General features: G+C 46.9%; 2 protein-coding genes across 5 annotated transcripts in view; one reads left to right on the top strand and one right to left on the bottom strand.

Moving 5' to 3' along the window:
- The first annotated feature begins 4,134 nt into the window (after nt 1-4,134).
- Nucleotides 4,135-17,492, top strand: Casp6 (caspase 6). Of its 4 annotated transcripts, none has more exons than XM_052179261.1 (8): nt 4,147-4,194; nt 4,468-4,604; nt 8,168-8,209; nt 8,905-9,051; nt 9,435-9,511; nt 13,991-14,166; nt 15,760-15,916; nt 16,886-17,492. In XM_052179261.1, the coding sequence occupies exons 3-8, from the start codon at nt 8,181-8,183 to the stop codon at nt 17,125-17,127; spliced, it is 828 nt and encodes a 275-aa protein (XP_052035221.1). In that variant the 5' UTR covers nt 4,147-4,194; nt 4,468-4,604; nt 8,168-8,180; the 3' UTR covers nt 17,128-17,492. The 4 variants fall into 4 exon arrangements, with proteins under 4 accessions (XP_052035220.1, XP_052035218.1, XP_052035221.1 ...); XM_052179259.1 differs by having other exon boundaries at nt 4,149-4,194; nt 8,902-9,051; XM_052179260.1 differs by lacking the exon at nt 4,468-4,604 and having other exon boundaries at nt 4,135-4,194.
- Nucleotides 17,493-18,447: 955 nt separating this feature from the next.
- The window catches only part of Mcub (mitochondrial calcium uniporter dominant negative subunit beta), a 69,534-nt gene continuing 69,021 nt past the window's right edge, over nt 18,448-18,960 (bottom strand). The window contains exon 8 of the mRNA XM_052179257.1: nt 18,448-18,669. Within this exon, the coding sequence (XP_052035217.1) occupies nt 18,592-18,669 (78 nt within the window). The 3' untranslated portion in view covers nt 18,448-18,591. The remainder of the gene's footprint in view (nt 18,670-18,960) is intronic.

The following is an 18,960-nucleotide window of genomic DNA, read 5'->3' as shown; positions in this document are numbered from 1 at the left end:
GGGCGGCAGTATCCCTGGAACTAGAATTATAGCTGATGGTGAGTGGCAATATGGGTGTTGGGAATTGAACCTGAGATCTTCTGGAAGATTGTCCGGTGCTCTTAACCACTGAGCCATCTCTCCACCCTCTACATTTCTTTATTTCATATCTGTCGTGTCTTTCAAACCCTTGTTGACAACTTTACTTCATTGGCTCTCAGGCTTCCCTCCCTGTAGCAGAGTTTTGAGAAAAATCAAAGGCAGAAAATGTTTTTATTTGCACACTGTTACTGAGCCTGGTAAGGTGAAGGGAGAGGGCTGATAGCTCACAGAGGAGAGAGAGGGAGGGGCTGAAGACAAGAAACACCCTTGATGTGGGGGGCTCCACCTTGGACAGTTTTCCATCAAATCCCAGTAGTTTATTCAGCTGTGAACTGACCACTGTTTTGATGTATTGATGTCATGGGCACTGTCATGAGCCTGTGGCACCCCTTAAGAGTACCAGCAGCTAGGGGACAGGCTGGCTCCAACTGTAACACACACTTTCTTAAGCAGATAAGTCAGAATCCTAGAAATGTAGTGTTTGTGATTTCTATGAGGAAAACAAATTAGAGGGTTGGCAGAGTTAGCACTGGAAATTGACCAAAGAATGATTTTCAAATGATTTGGAATATATTCCCTGTGTTTCATTCCTAGCGTAGGTGTCAAGCTAAGCCTTTGGGATAGTAAATTCCATAAAAGCAAGTAGTAGTCAGCTATGGGGCCAATCCCTCCCGCCAGCCAACTTTTGGTCTCTGTTGGATCTGGCGTGGCTTACTAGTTTTGCTTTTTTGTTTTCTTTCTACTACAGGGGAGGGAGCTTTCAGGGGTTCCAACTAGTGGCTGCCTGGCAGGAATGTGTGTCAGACTCACAGAAGCGGGTCTCAGCTACCCACTGTTGACAGTGCTTGCTTTAAAAGTTGAAAATGATGCATCTGTCATTTGTAAATAAGTTGTTGCAGCTTGGATAGAAAACACAGACTAATAGTTGAGCACTTGGTGGGCAGCTAGTGGTACTGTTTGGGGTTGTGGAGTCTTTAGTGGGTGGGGCTAGAACCTGAGGGAGGGAGTCACTGGAAGCTGAGCTTTTAGCTCTATACCCCTAGTCCTGCTTCTGCTTTGGATCTGTAATATCCCCAAAGGCCCAGGTATTGAAGGCTTGGCCCCCAGTCCAGGCCACTATAGAAGGTCATGGACTTGAAGAGGACACTGAGGCTCCTCTCCCCACCCTGTCTGCCTTTTGCTTGCTATGACATCCTACTGTCATATACCCACACCATGGGGCTGTTTTGGCCCAGCCCCCAGAACTATGAGCCAACTTAATTTGGGTTTTATTGCTGTGAAGAGACACCATGACCACGGCAACTTTTCTCGTTTGTTTTTCTTTTTTTAAAGATTTATTTATTATTATATCTAAGTATACTGTAGCTGTCTTCAGATGCACCAGAGGAGGGTGTCAGGTCTCATTATGGATGGTTGTGAACCATCCTTGTGGTTCCTGGGACTTGGGCCTCTGGAAGAGCAGTCAGCACTCTTAACCGCTCAGCCATCTCTCCAGCCCTTGTTTGTTTTTCAAGACAGGGTTTCTCTGTGTCAGAGGGCCTTGGCTATCCTGGGCTTGCTTTGTAAACTAGGCTGGCCTTGCACTCACAGAGATCTGCTACCACACCCAGTTATCACAGCAACTGTTATAAAGAAAAGCATTTAGTTGGGGCTGTCCTACTGGTTTCAAAGGTTTAATCCTTTATCATCAAGGCAGGAAGCACGGCAGGGCAGCGTGCAGGCAGACTCAGGTGCTGGAGGAGGGAGGAGAGTTCTGTATCACAGTGATTGTAGCTTGAGCATAGGAGACTTCAGTGCTCCTCCCCACGGCTCTTCTCCAACAAAGCCACACCTACTTCCACAAGGCCACACCCCCAATGGTGCCCTCCCTCTGGGCTAAGCATTCAGACCTGTGAGTCCACCGGGTTGGGTGGGGGTTGGGGGGTGCCTATTCAAACCATCACAAAGACTGGAGCCTCTAAAGCTGAGCTTTATTTTGTAAATGTTTTTCTCTTTCAGGTTGATTTATCTAAGGCATTTGTTATAGGAATAGACTGCAAACCAATGCAAAATTTATTGAATGTCAAGTTAGAGGAAATGTTACTTTAAAATCCATAATTACAGTTAGATGTGTACGCTGCATCTCCAGCACCCTGGAGGCTCAGGCAGGATAATGGGTTGGAGGCCAGCCTGGGCTACAAAGGGAGACCTTACCTCAAAATAAATTAAAATAAAACAGCACAAAATAACGAGATCCCTTTAATTACATAGACTATAAAAGTAATGGAGTCTGGAGAGCTCGCGCAGAAGTTAAATATGCTCACTGCTTTTGCAGAGGGTTTGATTAGGAACGCACATTGTGTGTGTGTGTGTGTGTGTGTGTGTATGTGTGAGAGAAACAGTAGTGCGTTAGGTGTGAGTATGCCTATCTTTAATGTAGTACTTGGAAGGCGAGGCAGGAAGATTGCAAGTTCAAGGCCCACGAGAATTATATAGGAAGATCATGTATGCAAAGGGGAAAAGGTAATACACTGTTATGAGATAAGAAGGTACTTAGCAGGAAAACCAGTCTCTTTATCTGCTCCTTTCAAATAAGTGGAAGGCCAGCCAGTCAGGGATCCTGCTCTGATACAGTGAGATGCAGGTGCGTTGTCAGGACTCAGTTACGCACTGCATAGGCAGTCTTGGGGGTCAGACAAGCCATTCACACCTGGAAGGCCCTGAGTACAAATGCTGAGACCCTGCCGCTCACTCTGCTGGGTCTGGGCAGCTGGGCTGGGAGGGATGAGACCTAAATAAGTAATAAATAAAAACAAAAGTAGGCCACACTGTTTCTTGGAACAAGAGAGGATAGTACAACTCACACCCATCTTCCCTGTGCTCCCCCCCCCCCCAAAAGCATAGTTCTGGGGAGTTCTGGGTTTAACATGTCACAACCATCACTGGAGGAAGAGCTTGATACGCCATGTTGTAATGACAGAGAAAATTATTATTAAGACAGTTGAATATTACTAAGCCCAACCCTCTTGACTTGCCATCAAAAGGGGCCCAAAGAATTTCAGACAAGGAATTTTCAGGGCAAGGAAAAAGGTTTATTCAGTAAACAAGACAACAGTAGACTGTTATCATGACTTTCATTGCTTTATTTAATGGAAATGGTGACTTTGAGACTAGAAGGACAGAAGCTGTGCAAAGATACCTGTGGATGCATAGGACTACACATGTGGCCCTGTCCTGTTAAAGAACCCTCCCTCATGCACACACGCACAGACGTGCACACACATACTTCCTATACATATACACACAATTAAATAGTATAATAAAAGACCCCTCAGCCAACTGGTAACACCTTAACATAATTTTTATCATCTATAGCTGCTTGCTTTTTAAATGACAAGGTGGCACACAGTAGGCACAATATGACCCAGGAAAGGTCAGGGTCGCCATCACCTACAGACAGACTCTCGTTCTTAGAATTTCTGCATGCACTGCCAAATTAGCTCTACTTTTATTAGCCAGACTTAAACATCTAGGAAGTGGTAGGGTGCTTGGCTGGCATGCAAGAATCCTGGGTGTGGTGGCACAAGACAGTTATCACAGCACTGAGTGTGGAGGCTGGAAGGTCAAGGTCATATGACCTCAGCTACAGGAGACTGGAAGGAAGGAAGGAAGGAAGGAAGGAAGGAAGGAAGGAAGGAAGGAAGTTTCAGAAGAAAGCCCAGAAGTTGCCTCTGCTTTCTTTGGCCTAAAACCTTGTTCAAACAAAGAAACGTGAGAAATAAGCCTTCTAAAGTAACTATAAAGTAAGCTCTGCACTAAACTGAGCACTACATGAAGTGGCAAAGAGCTAAGGGTTGGCGAGGACGGCAACACATGCGTTCACCACCCTGGAGGTGACGTTGCCCTACTTGCTTCCCAGGGCAGTGTGGACAGTTACACGTACACTTAGACACACAGCCTGGCTCTGTGCAGGAGGAAGAGGCAGTGGCGTCCTGGCGTTGCCTGGGTGACGAAGGGCCCAGTTGCTGGGGGAGGCAGAGGCGGATCCTGGGGCGGGGCAGGAGGCGGGGCGGGGCTGGCAGGAAACGGGCTAGTGGAGGCCTCTAGGCTAGGACACCCGGAGCTCGCGGGCAGGTAAGTGGGCACGGGTGCGAGCCTGGGGCGCCGGGCAGAGGAGGGCAGGTGGCCCCCCGGGACTGCTGGGCCTGGCAAAGTGGGCTTGCGGCGCTGTGCAGTGGAGGACACAGCAGTGGGTTTCGCCCAGGCTAACCCCGCCGAGCGCTTTTGTCTTCAGGTCCGCTGCGTCCGGGCTGTTTAAACTTTAGAGGGCGGCGCTTGCGCTTTGTGGTAGAGAACTTGGCTCTGCAAGTTGAATCGTGTTTTTGTTGCTCGCGTCTGCCTGAAAAGTGGGAAGAAGAGGCGGACCCGGGCTCGAAGCACCGGCTTGCGGAAGCCGGGCTCAAGACCCCTAACCAAGGCCAGACCTGGGCGGGCACCTCCGCCTCAGAGCCTCCTGCAGCCGGCAAACCTGTTGCTGGCCACAGGTTAGCCCCAAATAACTTTTCTCCACACAGTGATAAAATGCTAGTTCTTGCTTCAGAACAGGTTTCCTGTCGCCTATCAAAACCGGCACTTGTTAAAGTTAGAAACTTAAAGCCTGAAAAATCTTTAAGGTCCTCAGAGACCGCCTTTCTTTCAGAGCTTCTGTCCTTATTCCAGAGGAACACTGAAAGTCTCCATGATCTTCAGGAAGTGGCCCTGTTGGATACACAGGGTCTAGTGGCCATCTCCAGTTTAGAGATGGGTGGTGAGGGATGGGAAGCCAGGTTGGGGGTGGGGAGGCACTGACCCCCCTCCCCTTTTTGTTTGAGTCCTCCCCTTCTAGACCAGCCCTTTCCGTGGTATGTGCTAGGGAGGTGAGTTACTTCTTATAGGTTATTAAATAGATGGTTGACAGAGAATATGGGTAGATTCTCATGAGAGCTAGTTTGGAAAGTGGCCTCCTGTGGAATGCGGGGTGATGGGTGGTACAGACTTTGCAATCCATCAGCACCAGGCTTTCGGTTCCGACTTCTCTGGGCTGACCTTAGGCAGGTCTGGCCCATGCTCTGTATTCTTGAGATTTGGAAGTAGTAAGATAAAGTATCTACAGGCTACACCACCAACTGTGGCTGATAGCTTTATCTGGAAATTACCATAAAGAGAAAAAAAAAGAGTGAGTGATTTTATACAAATTAAACTAAGGAACTAAAATGTTTACTAGGCAATGTGTACTTTAGGGTGGAACAGAAAAGGAGAACTGAGACGTGGCTGATCACTGTATACATTTTTGATAACCGGACTGAGGTGACCCTCATATAGAGTATCTGAATCCCAGCTACAAAAGAGGCTAAGGTAGGAGAATCTGGGTTCTAGGTTAGCCTAGGTCACACAGAACAGATAAGCTTTGAATATGCGTTGTTATGACCCCGTCTCTGAAGGCTGAGGCAAAAGGAATGTGAATTTGAGGCCAGCTTTAAACCCTTGCTAAGGAGAGACTCTCTTGAGAAGCCCGCACCCATGTTGTGCTGGGCAGTTTTATGTCAACTTGACACAAACTAAAGTCATCTGAGAGGAGGGAACCTCCGTTAAGTAAATGTCTCCATAGGATCAGGCTGTAAGCAGGCCTGTGGAGCAGTTTCTTAATTAAGGATCACTGGGGGGGGGGGGGGGCCCAGCCCATTGTGCTTGGTGCTATCTCTGGGCTCTGGTCCAGGGTTCTAGAAGAAAGCAGACTGAGCAGGCCAGTAAACAGCACCCCTCCATGGCCTCTGCATCAGCTCCTGCCTCCAGGTTTCTGCCCTGTTTGAGTTCCTGTCCTGACTTCCTTTGATGATGAACAGTGACAAGGAAATATAAGCCAAATAAACTCTTTCCTCCCCAAATGCTTTTCCGTCATGGTGTTTGATTACATCAATCAAAACCCCAACTAAGACAGATATCTTGGGTATCTGTTGTAATTTTCCTAAGCATACCTCCTCTGTCTCCTGATGCCTGTACTTAAGTCTATATTAAAACTGTTCACTGCTGGCAAGATAGCTTAGCAGGGAAAGGCGCTCGCCACTGAGCCTGGGACCCTATTATGGAAGGAGGAACCTGCCCCTGCAAGCTGTCACCTGACTTCCACAGGTCTGTGGCATGTGCCTGCCGGCTTCCTTACACACACACATGCATGTCAAAGCTTTATTGAAAGACCCCAACTTTACATTAAACAAACCCTTACTGAGGGTGTGAATTTGACCGCCTTGAAACTGGATGCCATTTTTAATAGCGCTTGAGCAACAACTTAGGCCTAAGTCTCTCGGCCCTGACTAGGCTGAGGAAAATGTGTAGGACCACCCACACTGAGGCTTCTTATTGGATGGGAAGGGTGGAGTCGCGGCTCCAGGGCTTTCAAGGGACATGTCTAGCTGCAATTGGCATTTTAACCACAGCCGCTCTCAGGAGCCTTGTTACAGATTGGCTGTCCCTTCCTGGGTTCTGGTTCTGGAGGTGTCAGTTGCCACTAAGACCCAGGAGTCAGCCTTCTGACACTCACCGGCAATTCTGAGGCAGATGGAGGAAACCTACTTGGCACCTGTTGGACAAGGAAATGCCCTACTGGACTCTTCGTTGAGAGATAGTGCTGCCTGGGTAACCGCATAGGCTGACGCTGACTGCACCACCTCCCCACTCAGCCTCACAGCCAGGGTGACTGTGGTTGTGTTTTATTGACATGAGGTTGGAACAAGAAGATGTGGGGGAGTCTGTCTAAGAATGGAGGGAAATTTAATCAATTCTGCCTCAAAACTATGCCAAGAGTTGTATCCTGTTAACTTCCCCCCTTGTTCATAACTCTCTCCTCCCTTTAATCTGTTAGCTAACCAAAAGAGAACAGATTATTGAACCAGTTACAGTACAGATACCATCTGCTGAATGTGTCTCTTCTTTTTTTTCTTTTTTTAAGATTTATTTATTTCATGTATGTGAGTACACTGTGGCTCTCTTCAGACACACTGAAGACATCAGATCCCATTACAGATGGGTGTGAGCCACCATGTGGTTGCTGGGAATTGAACTCAGGACCTCTGGCTGAGCAGTCCGTGCCCTTAACCGCTGAGCCATCTCTCCAGCCCTGAATGTGCCTCTTTACATTTGACTTCATTGGAAGCTGGGCCAGGTGGTGCAGAGCTTCTTGCCTGAGCTACTCCGGATGCTGAGCCCGGAGGAGCAAACGCCCTGAGCCCATGACTGTGAGGCCTCCCCGAACAACGAGATGATAAAGTTGGGCTTCGGCCGAGGTGGCTAGTGACCAACACTGCACTGCAGACATTAAGCAATTGGATCGGCACAGAGAGGGAGGCCTGTCACCTAGCGCTCCCCAGAGAGGGAAGGATGCAGAGAAGGATTACTCAGAGCTGTGAGGTATCAGCTGTGATTACAGGGCTCCCTTTTTTTCCCTCCCTTTGTCTCCCTGTTTTCATTGGAGATAGGTGACTCAGAAAACCAAAATCTGGGCCTTGCAATGCAGGCCTTGCCCTCTTCCAGTTAAGTGTATTTAGCATAATGGAAACATTGTAAACCACAGAGTGGGCTCAGTTCCCTGTGTGATTCATCCAGTACACCAAAGCAACTGGGTATTTTCTTCAAACTCAGTAACCACATAGTTGTTCAACTCAAGGCACATGTGTTAGAATAAGATTGTCCCCGTTTCTGCTCATCATTTTTGTTATTTGGAAGCCAGAAAAGCTGAGTGTTGTGGTGGCTGATTCACTCTCCAGATGGCTTCCCCCCTTCATTTCCAGGAGCCTTAGAGATGGGGAGGGGGGAGGGAGAGGGGCTGTCTGAGGGGCAGAGCACCTTTGCTGCACTTTCCTTGAAAGTAAAATACCCAAGAAAGGCATGGTGGCACGCCCCTTTAATCTCAGCCCTCAGGAGGCCAAGGCAGGTGATTTCTGTGAGCTGGAGGCCATCCAGGTTTACTTAGAGAGTTCCAGACCATCCAGGGCCACATAATAAAATCTTGTCTCACAAAAAAAAAAAAAAAAAAAAAAGAAATTAACAAACAAACAACTTTGTTTCCTAATAGGGGAAAGTAAAACATGACGGAAACCGATGGCTTCTACAAAAGGTGAAGATACTCTTGTCTTTTTTTTTTTTCCAGTATAGAATAGAGTTTATTCAGGGCATGGGGAGGGAGTTAAGGCGGTAGTAGAGGGAGAGAAAGGTAGGGAGAAGGAGAGAGTAGAGAAGGAGAGGCCTGGCCATGACCAGGAGAGTGGGGAGGGGAGGGAGGGGAGGGGGAGAGAGAGGAGTCCAAGAGGGCAAGAGGGAAGCTGAGAGAGAGAGAGAGAGAGAGAGAAGAGAGAGAGAGAGAGAGAGAGAGAGAGAGAGAGAGAGAGAGAGAGAGAGAGGATAAGAGCGATATTCTTGTCTTATAAAAGCCTTTCTGTTCTTGGTCACAACCATCTTACCTAAAGACGTCTCACATAGGTTCAGTGGTGTTTAGTATTTGGGGAGCTGGGATATAGGTTTGATTAGAGTAGTAGTTCTCACCTATGGGTCATGACCCCTGTGTGGTCAAAAGACTGTGGGGGGGGAGGGGGGGTCAGCTTTCACAGAGGTCACCTAAGGCGTTCTGAAACCACACATTTTTGTATCACAGCTCATAACAGTAGCAAAAATACAGTTACAAAGTAGCAACAAATATCACTTTACGGGTGGGTAGGGGTCACCACAACTCCAGGAACTGCATTAGGCCGGTGGAGAACTTCTGGGTCAAAGGGCCTGGAGTGATTGTTTGTTTTTTTAACTCCTCTTTAGTAGGGAAGTGTTCGACCCAGCGGAGCAGTACAAGATGGACCACAAGAGGAGAGGAATTGCCCTCATCTTCAATCACGAGAGGTTCTTCTGGCACTTGACACTCCCAGATAGGCGGGGCACCAGTGCAGACAGGGACAACCTGACTCGAAGGTAGTTTTCTCTGTCTTGATATACCTAAGTGATAGCTAATGGTAATTTAGCACTGGTGATAGATTGAGAGCCCCCTCTGCCCCCCCCCCCCCCAGTGTGTGCTTAGCATTACCTTACCGAGGCTCCGCAAACACACCACTAGGTTGTCCTTGTCACTAACATCTGTGCAGTAGGTGGTGATAGTGTCATTGAATTGGCTGCTGTCACTGCTAAGCCCTCCCAGGGCAGATGATCAAGGGAATTGCCCTGGTTGGTTTTTTTTTTGTTTTTGTTTTTGTTTTTTTGTATGTCATAAACATAGGCATAGAATTCCCCAAGGAAGTAAGGGTATTGGATGGCCCAGTAATCCTCACAAGCTAATTCTGAGTTCATTGTGTCACCAGGTTTTCAGAGCTAGGATTTGAAGTGAAATGCTTTAACGACCTCCGAGCAGAAGAACTCCTGCTCAAAATCCACGAGGGTAGGTAGTCTTGATATTTATGGTCCCTGATTCAATGGATATCTCTAGATCTGACTACCTGTGTCTATAATCTCCTGCAGCACCACGAGGTAGGTATTCTGATGATAATGCAACTTAGAGTCCATCCTCACTGCGTGCTTTGAGTCTTCAAATCATTTGCTCAGGGGGGGGGGGGGGAGGGAGGGGTTGTTGTCGTTGGTATTTGCACTATCATTTTGTGCTTTCTCTAGCGCTCTCCTTTAATTACCTTGGAAATACTTATAATTGAGACTGACTGCTTACTAGGTTCTCTGCTTTGCTCCTAAGCTTTGGGGGACGTGGGGGGTCTCAACACTCCCGGAAACTCTGAGAGTTAGGTGTGGCACTGGATGCAGCCAGAGAGGTAGCTGTTGAGTGGTTTGCTTCTAGGTTTTCAGTCTACCGTAGGGAAGTCTACTCATCCAAAACAACTTTTAATGTATTATTACCAAAGTCACGTGGGTCTTTAGAAAATGATTTTTAAATTACCAAACAGTCACCATATAAAGCAGGTTTCTTAGTGACATTCGTGTTCCAAGTCCATCAAACGTTTTTGACCATCTTTACTCTTCACCTTTGGTTCCCTCATCTCAGCTCCAACTGCTCCCCCTCCTCTTCCCAGGTAGCCTGCCTTCTTCTGTGTTCATGTCGCGTGAGTATGACAGGTGAGCGGATGTGAAACTGAAGGTTGTGCTTTGAGGGAGAGACTGTGGAGCTCGTCTCTCTGGGCCGCCCTGTTCTGCTTAGGGCGATGGTCTCCAGCTCCATGCATTTTTTCTGCAGATGACGTAGTTTGCTCTTTGTGGCTGAGTAAAACTCCACTGTGTGGACACACCATACAATGTCTCTCTGCTTGTTAGGAGCTGAGGGACAGCTAAGCTGATTCTCTGGTTTGTCTGTTGTGAGCAGTGCTGCAGTAAACATGGGGGAGCGGGCATCTCCATGAGCGGCCCTGGATCCCCTGGGGTGCGTGCCCAGGGGTGCTGCAGCTGGGAGCTGTGCTTGTTTCTGAGGAAGCTCTGGATTGATTTCCATGGGGCCTGTGGTTACTTACACTCTATCCAGCACAGTACAAGGAAGGGCTCCTTCCTCCCAGCCAACATCCCCTCCTCCCTACCCCCTTCCCTCCTCCCCACCCCCTTCCCTCCTCTCCAACCCCCTTCCTTCCTCTCTAGTCCCCTTCCCTCCTCCCCAGCCCCCTTCCCTCCTCCCCACCCCCCCTTCCCTCCTCCCCAGTCCCTTTCCCTCCTCCCTCCCCCATTCCCTCCTCCCCACCCCCTTCCCTCCTCCCCAGCCCCCTTCCCTCCTCCCCAACCCCTTTCCATTCTCCCCTCACCTTTCCATTCAGCCCACAACTTAGCTCAGCTGCCCATTTCCCACCCTCACCAGCACTGGTTTTGTTACTGTCTTTTTTTTTTTTTTTTTTTTTTTTTTTTTTTTTTAAATGAGAACCTTTCTGACTGAGAGGAAGTGACCTCAAGGTGTTTCTGATTTGTGTTTCTCTGATGGCTGAGGTTGAGGGACATTCTGTCACCTTGCTACTGACATTTGGTATTTCTTTTTTTTTTTTCTTTTTTTCTTCAGGACAGGGTTTCTATGTATAGCCCTGGCTGTCCTGGAATTCTTTGTAGACCTGGCTGGCCTTGAACTCTCAGAGATCTGCTTGCCTCTGCCTCTGGAGTGCTGGGATGAAAGGCATGTGCCACCACCGCCTGGCTTGTCACGTCAAGTTTGGAGAAGCATCCCTGTTGTTTCATTTATAATTTTCTGATTGGATTATTTGGCTTTCTAGTAGGTTTCCCCGTCCCCTATCATTCATTATATAGTCTAGATACTAACCTAATTTCTTCATATGTGTGGCCAAAAGAAGATTTCCTTCCATTCTGTAGGCTATAACCTCAGTCTGGGAGTTGTTTCTTTTGCTGTGAAGCTTGTTTAATTTTTCATGCGATCCCATTTAGTGGTCCTTGGAAGTAATCCCTGAGCTATTGGAGTCCTTTTCAGAGGGCTTTGTCTGTATCTTTTTCTTTTTCTTAGTCATGTATTCTTTTGTTTCTGCGGGGTGCGAGCCTGTACGTGTGCCACAGCGTCCGTGTGGATAGCGTGGGCCAGCTTTGGGAGGGAGGCGTCTTCTGCCATGTGGCCTCTGGGACTCCCTCAGCCCTGGCCACAAGCACCTTTACCTGTCTGTCACCTCAGCATCCTGCTCATGCCTGTGTCTTGAAATGTTTATCATCATTTCCGGTCTCAGCGTCACCTCTCCAGTGGATGTTCAGTTTCCCTGCAGTGTGTTAAAGAGACTGTCTTTCGACTTTTCTCTCACCTATGTTGTGATGCCTTTGCCAAAAATTAGGCGACCAGAGCTGTATGGGTTGACGCCTGGGCCCTCGATCCCATTGGTCGATGTGTCTGTGCTGGCACCACCTGGGTTTTGGTACTAAGTCCTGCACTATGACCTGAAATCAGTGTGGCGATAGATAACTACAGCTCTGTTCCATTTGCTCAGGATTGCCCTATTTGCTCAGGCTAGCCCTGGCTATCAGGGTTCCCGCCTGCTTCAGGATCCAACTCAGGATGTTCTCTAATTCTCTGAAGAATTGTTATGAGAGCCCATACACAGTTTTTGTATGGTGGCCATTTTCTCAATATTGTCACCCCATGAGCTGGAGACCTTTCACCTCCTTAGTTTATTCCTGTTTATTCCCTTCTTAATGCTATCGTAAATAAGATTCTGTCCCTGCTTTCTTTCTCAATGGATAGCATATGAGAAAGCTTCTGATTTTTGTATCCTGCTGTTTGGTTGAAAATGTTCAGATCTGAATTTTCTGTTGGAGTATTTAGAGCTCTTTATTTTTAAGTTTTAAAACTTCATGTGTTTGAGTGTTTTGTCTGCATGCATATAAGCTGCAGGTGCCTTCGGAGGGCAAACAAGAGCATTGAAATCTAAAGTAACAGATGTCTGTGAGCTGTCATGTGGGTGCTGGGAACCCAACAGAGAGCAACCTGCGCTCTTACCTGCCAAGCCATCTCTCCAGCCCGTTGGTGTCTCATAAGTATAAAATCACGCCATCTACAAACAGGGATAATTTACTTCTGCCTTCCCCGTGTGTGTCTCTTTCATTTCTTCCTCCTGCCACACTGTGCTCGCTAACACTTAAAGCAGCGTGGTGAGTGACGGTGGAGGGGCTTCTGTCCCCGAGGAAATGCTTGCGATCCTGTTAGTGTTGAGCTGCCTTAGGCTGTCCCGTGCAGCCTGTGTGACGCTGAATTGTGTTCCTTCTGCTCCTGGCTTCTTCAGGGCTCCCATCGGGAGATGCTGGACTTTGTCAGCATCTTTTTCTGCATCTCTCAAGATGATAATGTACTTCCTATGTTTGAGTCTCTTTATAGCCTGTATTATAGTCACTGATTTGCATATGATGAGCCATCGTTATGATCCTGCAATTAAGCTAACTTGGTCATGGTGTATGGTTTTTAATGCATTGTTGAATTCTGCTTGCAAGTATCTTACTGAGAATTTCTGTAACCACGGACTCGGGGATGTTCTGTTGGTTTAGGATTCCACAGACTCGGGGATGCTCTGTTGGTCTAGGATGTTTTCATTGTTGTATCTTTAAGTAACTTGTTGGGGAGGGGAGGCGCTGGACAGATGGCTCAGTAGTTAAGAGCACTGACTGTTCTTCCAAAGGTCCTGAGTTCAAATCCCAGCAACCACATGGTGGCTCACTACCATCCATAACGAGACCTGAAGCCCTCTTCTGGTGTGTCTTAAGACAGCTACAGTGTACTTATGTATAACAATAAATAAATTAAAAAAAAAAAAGTAACTTGGATCTTAAAGGAGCGTCCCCATTTTTTCCTTCATTCTCTGTTCTTGAGAAAAGCTAATGATTTATTTATTTTATATATGTAAGTACACTGTAGCTGTCTTCAGACACACCAGAAGAAGGTGTCAGATCTCATTACTGATGGTTGTGAGCCACCATGTGGTTGCTGGGATTTGAACTTACGACCTTTGGAACAGTAGTCAATGCTCTTAATCGATGAGCCATCTCTCCAGCCCCTAAGCTAATTTTTTTAATGAAATTGCTTTAAACTTTAATATTTTTTTTAAGCCAGCCATGGTAGGATATACCTGTAATCCCAGCACCAGGAGGTTGGGGGTGAAAGATTACCAGGCCAGCCTTCATAGGCAGCAGTGCCAGTCCCAGTCTCAAACAACCAACATCAGGAAGAGTTTAGGGCAAAGAACCACTTTAGGGCCAGCCTGGCTATAGAATGAGGCCCAATATTAAAGAAGATAAAGGTGTGTGTTATTACGGGAAGTCTGTAGTTTTTGAGGCAGGGCCCTCCTGCCATTCTGTAAGTGTATTTTTGTTCTGGACCTGTAACTTGAAGTTTCACATGTGGGTAACAAACTCTTCTTTTCACCTCTGCATGCATTTCTGGGGGCATCTGTAGTGTCAACCTCAAGTCACGTAGATGCCGATTGCTTCCTGTGTGTCTTCCTGAGCCACGGAGAAGGCAACCACATCTACGCGTACGACGCCAAGATTGAAATTCAGACATTGACTGGCTTGTTCAAAGGGGACAAGTGTCAGAGCCTGGTTGGAAAACCCAAGATATTCATCATTCAGGTGAGACGGATCTCATCATCACCTCAGCTATAAGATTCAGGGTGTCGATTAAAAAGGTTAAAAAGTCAATTTCTAAATTAAGTTCCACCAGTAATTGGAAAGGCCCTTTCTGGATCCTGGTCAAGTAGAGTTGTTCTTTGAGTTGTTGACGTTTCTTTATTATAAGAGTGTTTTGAACCAGGCAGGGTATGGCGCGCACCTTTAATCCCCAAACTTACGAGTCCGAGACCCCTAGTAGCCTGGTCTACAGAGTGTGTAGGCCAGCCAGTGCTACCTTGTCTTGAAAAAACAACAACAAAAAAGTGATTAACATTTAGTGTGACAGATAGTCATCGCTGTGTTGCTGTGTGGCTGGGCTGGGTTTGGGGGAGGAGCCACTGGACTTTGATTGCACAGGACCCTAGAAGGCAGCCTGGCTACCCAGGGCGGGGCCTGGGTCTGTGGGAGCCAGAGAGGTGGTGTGGAAGGGAGCAGGCCCAACTGCACCTGCTTCATCCCTCTCCAAGCTGCCAAATAGTGTTAGAGAGAAAAGACGTCAAGTGTTTGGAGCATGGCAAATCTGGTATTAGAGGCTTCACCATGTAGATTTGAGGCGGGAGCATGACGGGTTCGCCTGGAACACTGAGGGGCAGAATGTGGTTTAGTGGCAGAGCACGGGACGAGCAAACGTGAGGCCTCACACCAGAAAACAGAAAGCTTCGGTGCCAGCTTCTCAGTCGAAATAAATAGATAGAAATTTAGAATTCGCCGGGCAGTGGTGGTGCAGGCCTGTAATCCCAGCATCTGGGAGGCAAGGGCAGGCAGATTTCTGAGTTTGAGGCCAGCATGGTTTACAGAGTGAGTTCCAGGACAGCCAGGGCTATACAGAGAAACCCCCTGTCTTGAAAAAAACCAAATCCAAAAAACCAAAAGAAAGAAAAAAGAAAGAAAGAAATTTAGAACTCACTTTGCCGTGAGGACAGTGGCTGGGGAGGGAGAGAGAGGGTGCACAAGCGTGTGTTCTCAGGGCTGGAGGGGAAGGGGGCGGCTCAGTGAGGAAGGCACATATTGCTGAGTTCCAGTCCCTTCTCTAAGGGACCCAACACCCTCTTCTGAACCCCGGGGGCACCTGCACTCACATGTGCACAGACACATCCACAGATATACTTTTTAAACATAATTTTCAAAATACAGTGGGAACAGAAGGCAAAGGCCGGCGGATAGATGACCCCTTGAGTCAGTGCTGTTTCAACGATTGACAAATTGTGAGTTCCCTCGACTAGACGGTCATTTGGGAGTCATTACCTGATTGAATAAAAACATTCAGGTAAGGGAGATAGTTCTTGAAAGGAAGGGTGTACCTTTCTGCATATTTTGGTGTTTATTTGCAGGGCGGGTTGGTCCCAGGTTTTATCAACAGTGTCTAAAAGGAAGCATTGTTGAGAAATCCGCTCCCTTAGCTTTACATCTCAGAGCCTGACTGCGTCATTTCTGAACTGTTTGCATGCCTTCCGTTGCTAACGGGAGGTATGCTGAATTCTCTATCCTCACTGCGCATCAAGCATGGGTAACAAACCAGCAGGCAGAGAAAGTGTTCTTCCCTCCCTCTCGCAGGCCTGTCGGGGCAGCCAGCACGACGTGCCCGTGGTGCCTCTGGACGTGGTGGATCATCGGACAGACAAGCTGGACAACGTGACCCAGGTGGACGCCGCCTCGGTGTACACGCTGCCCGCGGGGGCCGACTTCCTCATGTGCTACTCTGTGGCAGAAGGTGAGCGAGCAGAGGCTGACTGGAGCTGGTGGCCTGGGCTTGTGGCTTAAGTTTTTCACAATTAAATCACTGTGTTCTATTAAAAAGCCACAGGCCTAATCACATTGAAGAAATCCTTTCTGAGTGATGAGTGAAATGTGAAATATCTTACAGAATAACAACAGCATTCCTGTATAATATATTATTATAAATTATACAGGAATATAATATATCCTGTATTATAATAATACAATAACAACAGTTGTGTAGTTGTGTTGGGTGTAGGCATGGCAGTGCCATTCTGACATATTTGTGGAAAGCCTTGCCGAAAAATGTTTTGCTAAATTCTTTACTTCCAAACTGAAAAGTTTTGTCAAAAGCCTTCATTGGGGTCTCAGGGTAAACTGAGGCAGGCCGCAAAAAAATAGGTATAGCATTGGCGATTGGAGTCATGCTGATAGCAACCAGCTGGGGTGGGGTGGCGGGGGTTGGCTCTATCTCTTTAAACGGTTTTCCTAAAATTATTTAAACCAAATCAGGAATGCTATAACATCATTAATTCATACAAGCTCATCTTCATGTTGATCTGCAGGAAATTTGCCCAATAGGGTGGGCTGGTGCCCAGGACTTATTAGACCATGTAATAGTGGCAGGAAAGGCACATCAGCCATGAGAAGCAGTCCTGGGATAAAGTCTCTGGGGCTGAGCCTCTCCAGAGGGCACCCATCACAGCTATGGAAACAGTGAACCATCTCCAAGAAACGCACTTGCTTGCCGTAGCCTTTCCTAGATGGCTTCTGTCAAATTTCATTAATCCTTTGTATACAAAACCATAGAATTAATATGTTTTCCTACATTGGATTACGTGGTGGAAAGAATCGTAACCACGTCTTACTCTTCCCAGGGACTTCTGGGAGCTTTCATCTCTGTAAGTGACTTCATCATAGGAGTCTTTCCGTGACCATGAAGCACCTCTCCCTCTTGTTTCAGGCTATTACTCTCACCGAGAAACTGTGAACGGCTCCTGGTACATCCAGGATCTGTGCGAGATGCTGGCAAGGTACGGCAGCTCCCTAGAGTTCACGGAACTGCTCACGCTGGTGAACAGGAAGGTCTCTCAGCGCCGCGTGGACTTCTGCAGAGACCCAGGTGCAATCGGCAAGAAGCAGGTCCCCTGCTTCGCCTCCATGCTGACCAAAAAGCTGCATTTCGGTCCCAAACCTAGTAAGTAGGCCATCTGTCTCCCATGTGTCCCATACATACTTCCCTTCTATACAGAGGCCAGCTGGTTTAAGACTTTTGCCCATCAATGTAAACTGTGTCAATATTTTAGATGCCATAGAAAAGTAATGTTTTGTATTTGTTATTTTTCAATCATGTTGGACATGGTGAAAGGGCTAAAAAGATTTCTCAGGAAATTACTATGCACAAATGTCTTCTACATTTATTACATGTTTAGTAAACTGCAAGATTACTCAAAATATCACCTACTTTGCCTTACCTTTTGTGACACTATTTATACAAGTTAATTGTTTTTTAAAGCGTTTTGAAACTCAAGACTGAGATTCTTTTCACTTAATAAAATGTCTAAAACTTACTAACATTTTCTAATTCATATGCTAATTATTACATAATTTATAGTGGGTCTATTTTGCTTGGTCATGTAATCCGTTATTATCTTGTTTACCTGTAATCAAGGTATTTCATGTGTGGATTTAATTCTCATTTTGGAAAAAAAATAAACCTTTCAGAATTATGGTATGGCACTCCGAGGGTGAAATATGGTATGTAGTGACATGCAATCACATATAGGCACATGTATAGTAATACTTAGCCACTGTGGGTACACACAGCCCCTGTAGGCACACATGCAGTGATGCCTGCCTGACAAAGGCCTAGCCCCTGTAGTCCAGCATGCAGTGAATGCTGACCACTATAGGCAAAACATCTACCAAAATGGGATGTGCTGCAGTAACTTAAAACTGAAGATCTTGACTTTTTTTTAGCAGACTATTGAATTAACAGTATAATTAATTTCACTTTTGAGGTTCAATCCTTATTAGCATACACATTCTTGTATTATAATATTTTGTTAATAACCAGCTGGATAAGGGTTAGATCGGGGCTTTGAGGACAGAAGCACGTAAGTCGCTGGTATAAAAGCAATACCTCGGATAGATACCTTGCTCCAGCAGCTGCCAAGGAGGCACCAGTGTGGCCAGGGGGGCATTTGTACCTTTGATACAGTGTCACGGTTGTACAAGTGTTGCACAGTAAAAAACAAAAAGGAACTGGGCATTATGGATCATACTCCCAGGAAACTGAGGCAGGGGGATTGCTTGAAGTATAAGCTCGAGCCACAGTGTGAGACCCCATCTCAAGAAACAAAGTTCACGTTAACAGGAACCAAAGTGAATGAGTGCCAAACGCTGACCATTTTACCCCGACACAGAGGCAGCTGGGGAGGAGTTGAGGTGACAGCAGCTTTCCTGGGACACACGGGCCATTGGAAACATCACTACACACAGATCTACAAACCAGCCGGAGCAGGATTGTCAATGAATACTTCCGTTTCCCACAAATTTATTGACCAAACTGTATCTGAAAACGCCAAGCAGAAATGAACACGACCTTAAAAACATCCATTCGGTGAGCTATAAAACCTGCACAGAGCCGGCTGACGTCAAAGCGTGCGGCTAATTCTTCTCTCTGACTTCCTCTCCTTGAATTTGCAAGTGGAGGGAGCGGCGCACGTTTTCCAGGGATTCTGTAGCCTGCCGTGAGGGGGGAAAAAGCTTGAGGTCAGAGAAGATAAGAAGTCTCAGCACTGAGGTTTGAGGGGAATTGTACAAATTCAGCATCTCCTTTGGACAAGAAAACATTGAAATTACTGAGGTCAACGCCTTGTTTGGAATCTTTTGATGTTTTTGTTTGTTCGGTTGTTTCTTTTGAGACAGGTCTCATTGTATACCTCTGGTTGACCTGAAACTCAATATGTAGACAGGTTGGCCTTGAACTCACAAAGATGTACCTGCCTGCCTGGTGCTGGGATGTATCAAAGGTAT

The sequence above is a fragment of the Apodemus sylvaticus genome, chromosome 4 (assembly GCF_947179515.1).
Source record: "Apodemus sylvaticus chromosome 4, mApoSyl1.1, whole genome shotgun sequence".
Taxonomy (NCBI): domain Eukaryota; kingdom Metazoa; phylum Chordata; class Mammalia; order Rodentia; family Muridae; genus Apodemus; species Apodemus sylvaticus.
This window is presented reverse-complemented; position numbering and strand designations above follow the sequence as displayed.

What these genes read in the sequence shown, in the direction of transcription:
- Casp6 (XM_052179258.1), top strand. Translation starts at nt 8,181, where the DNA reads ATGACGGAAACCGATGGCTTCTACAAAAG. An exon ending in ACCGATGGCTTCTACAAAAG is followed by an intron (nt 8,210 to 8,901) that starts GTGAAGATACTC and finishes ACTCCTCTTTAG; the next exon opens with TAGGGAAGTGTTCGACCCAG. An exon ending in AGGGACAACCTGACTCGAAG is followed by an intron (nt 9,052 to 9,434) that starts GTAGTTTTCTCT and finishes TTGTGTCACCAG; the next exon opens with GTTTTCAGAGCTAGGATTTG.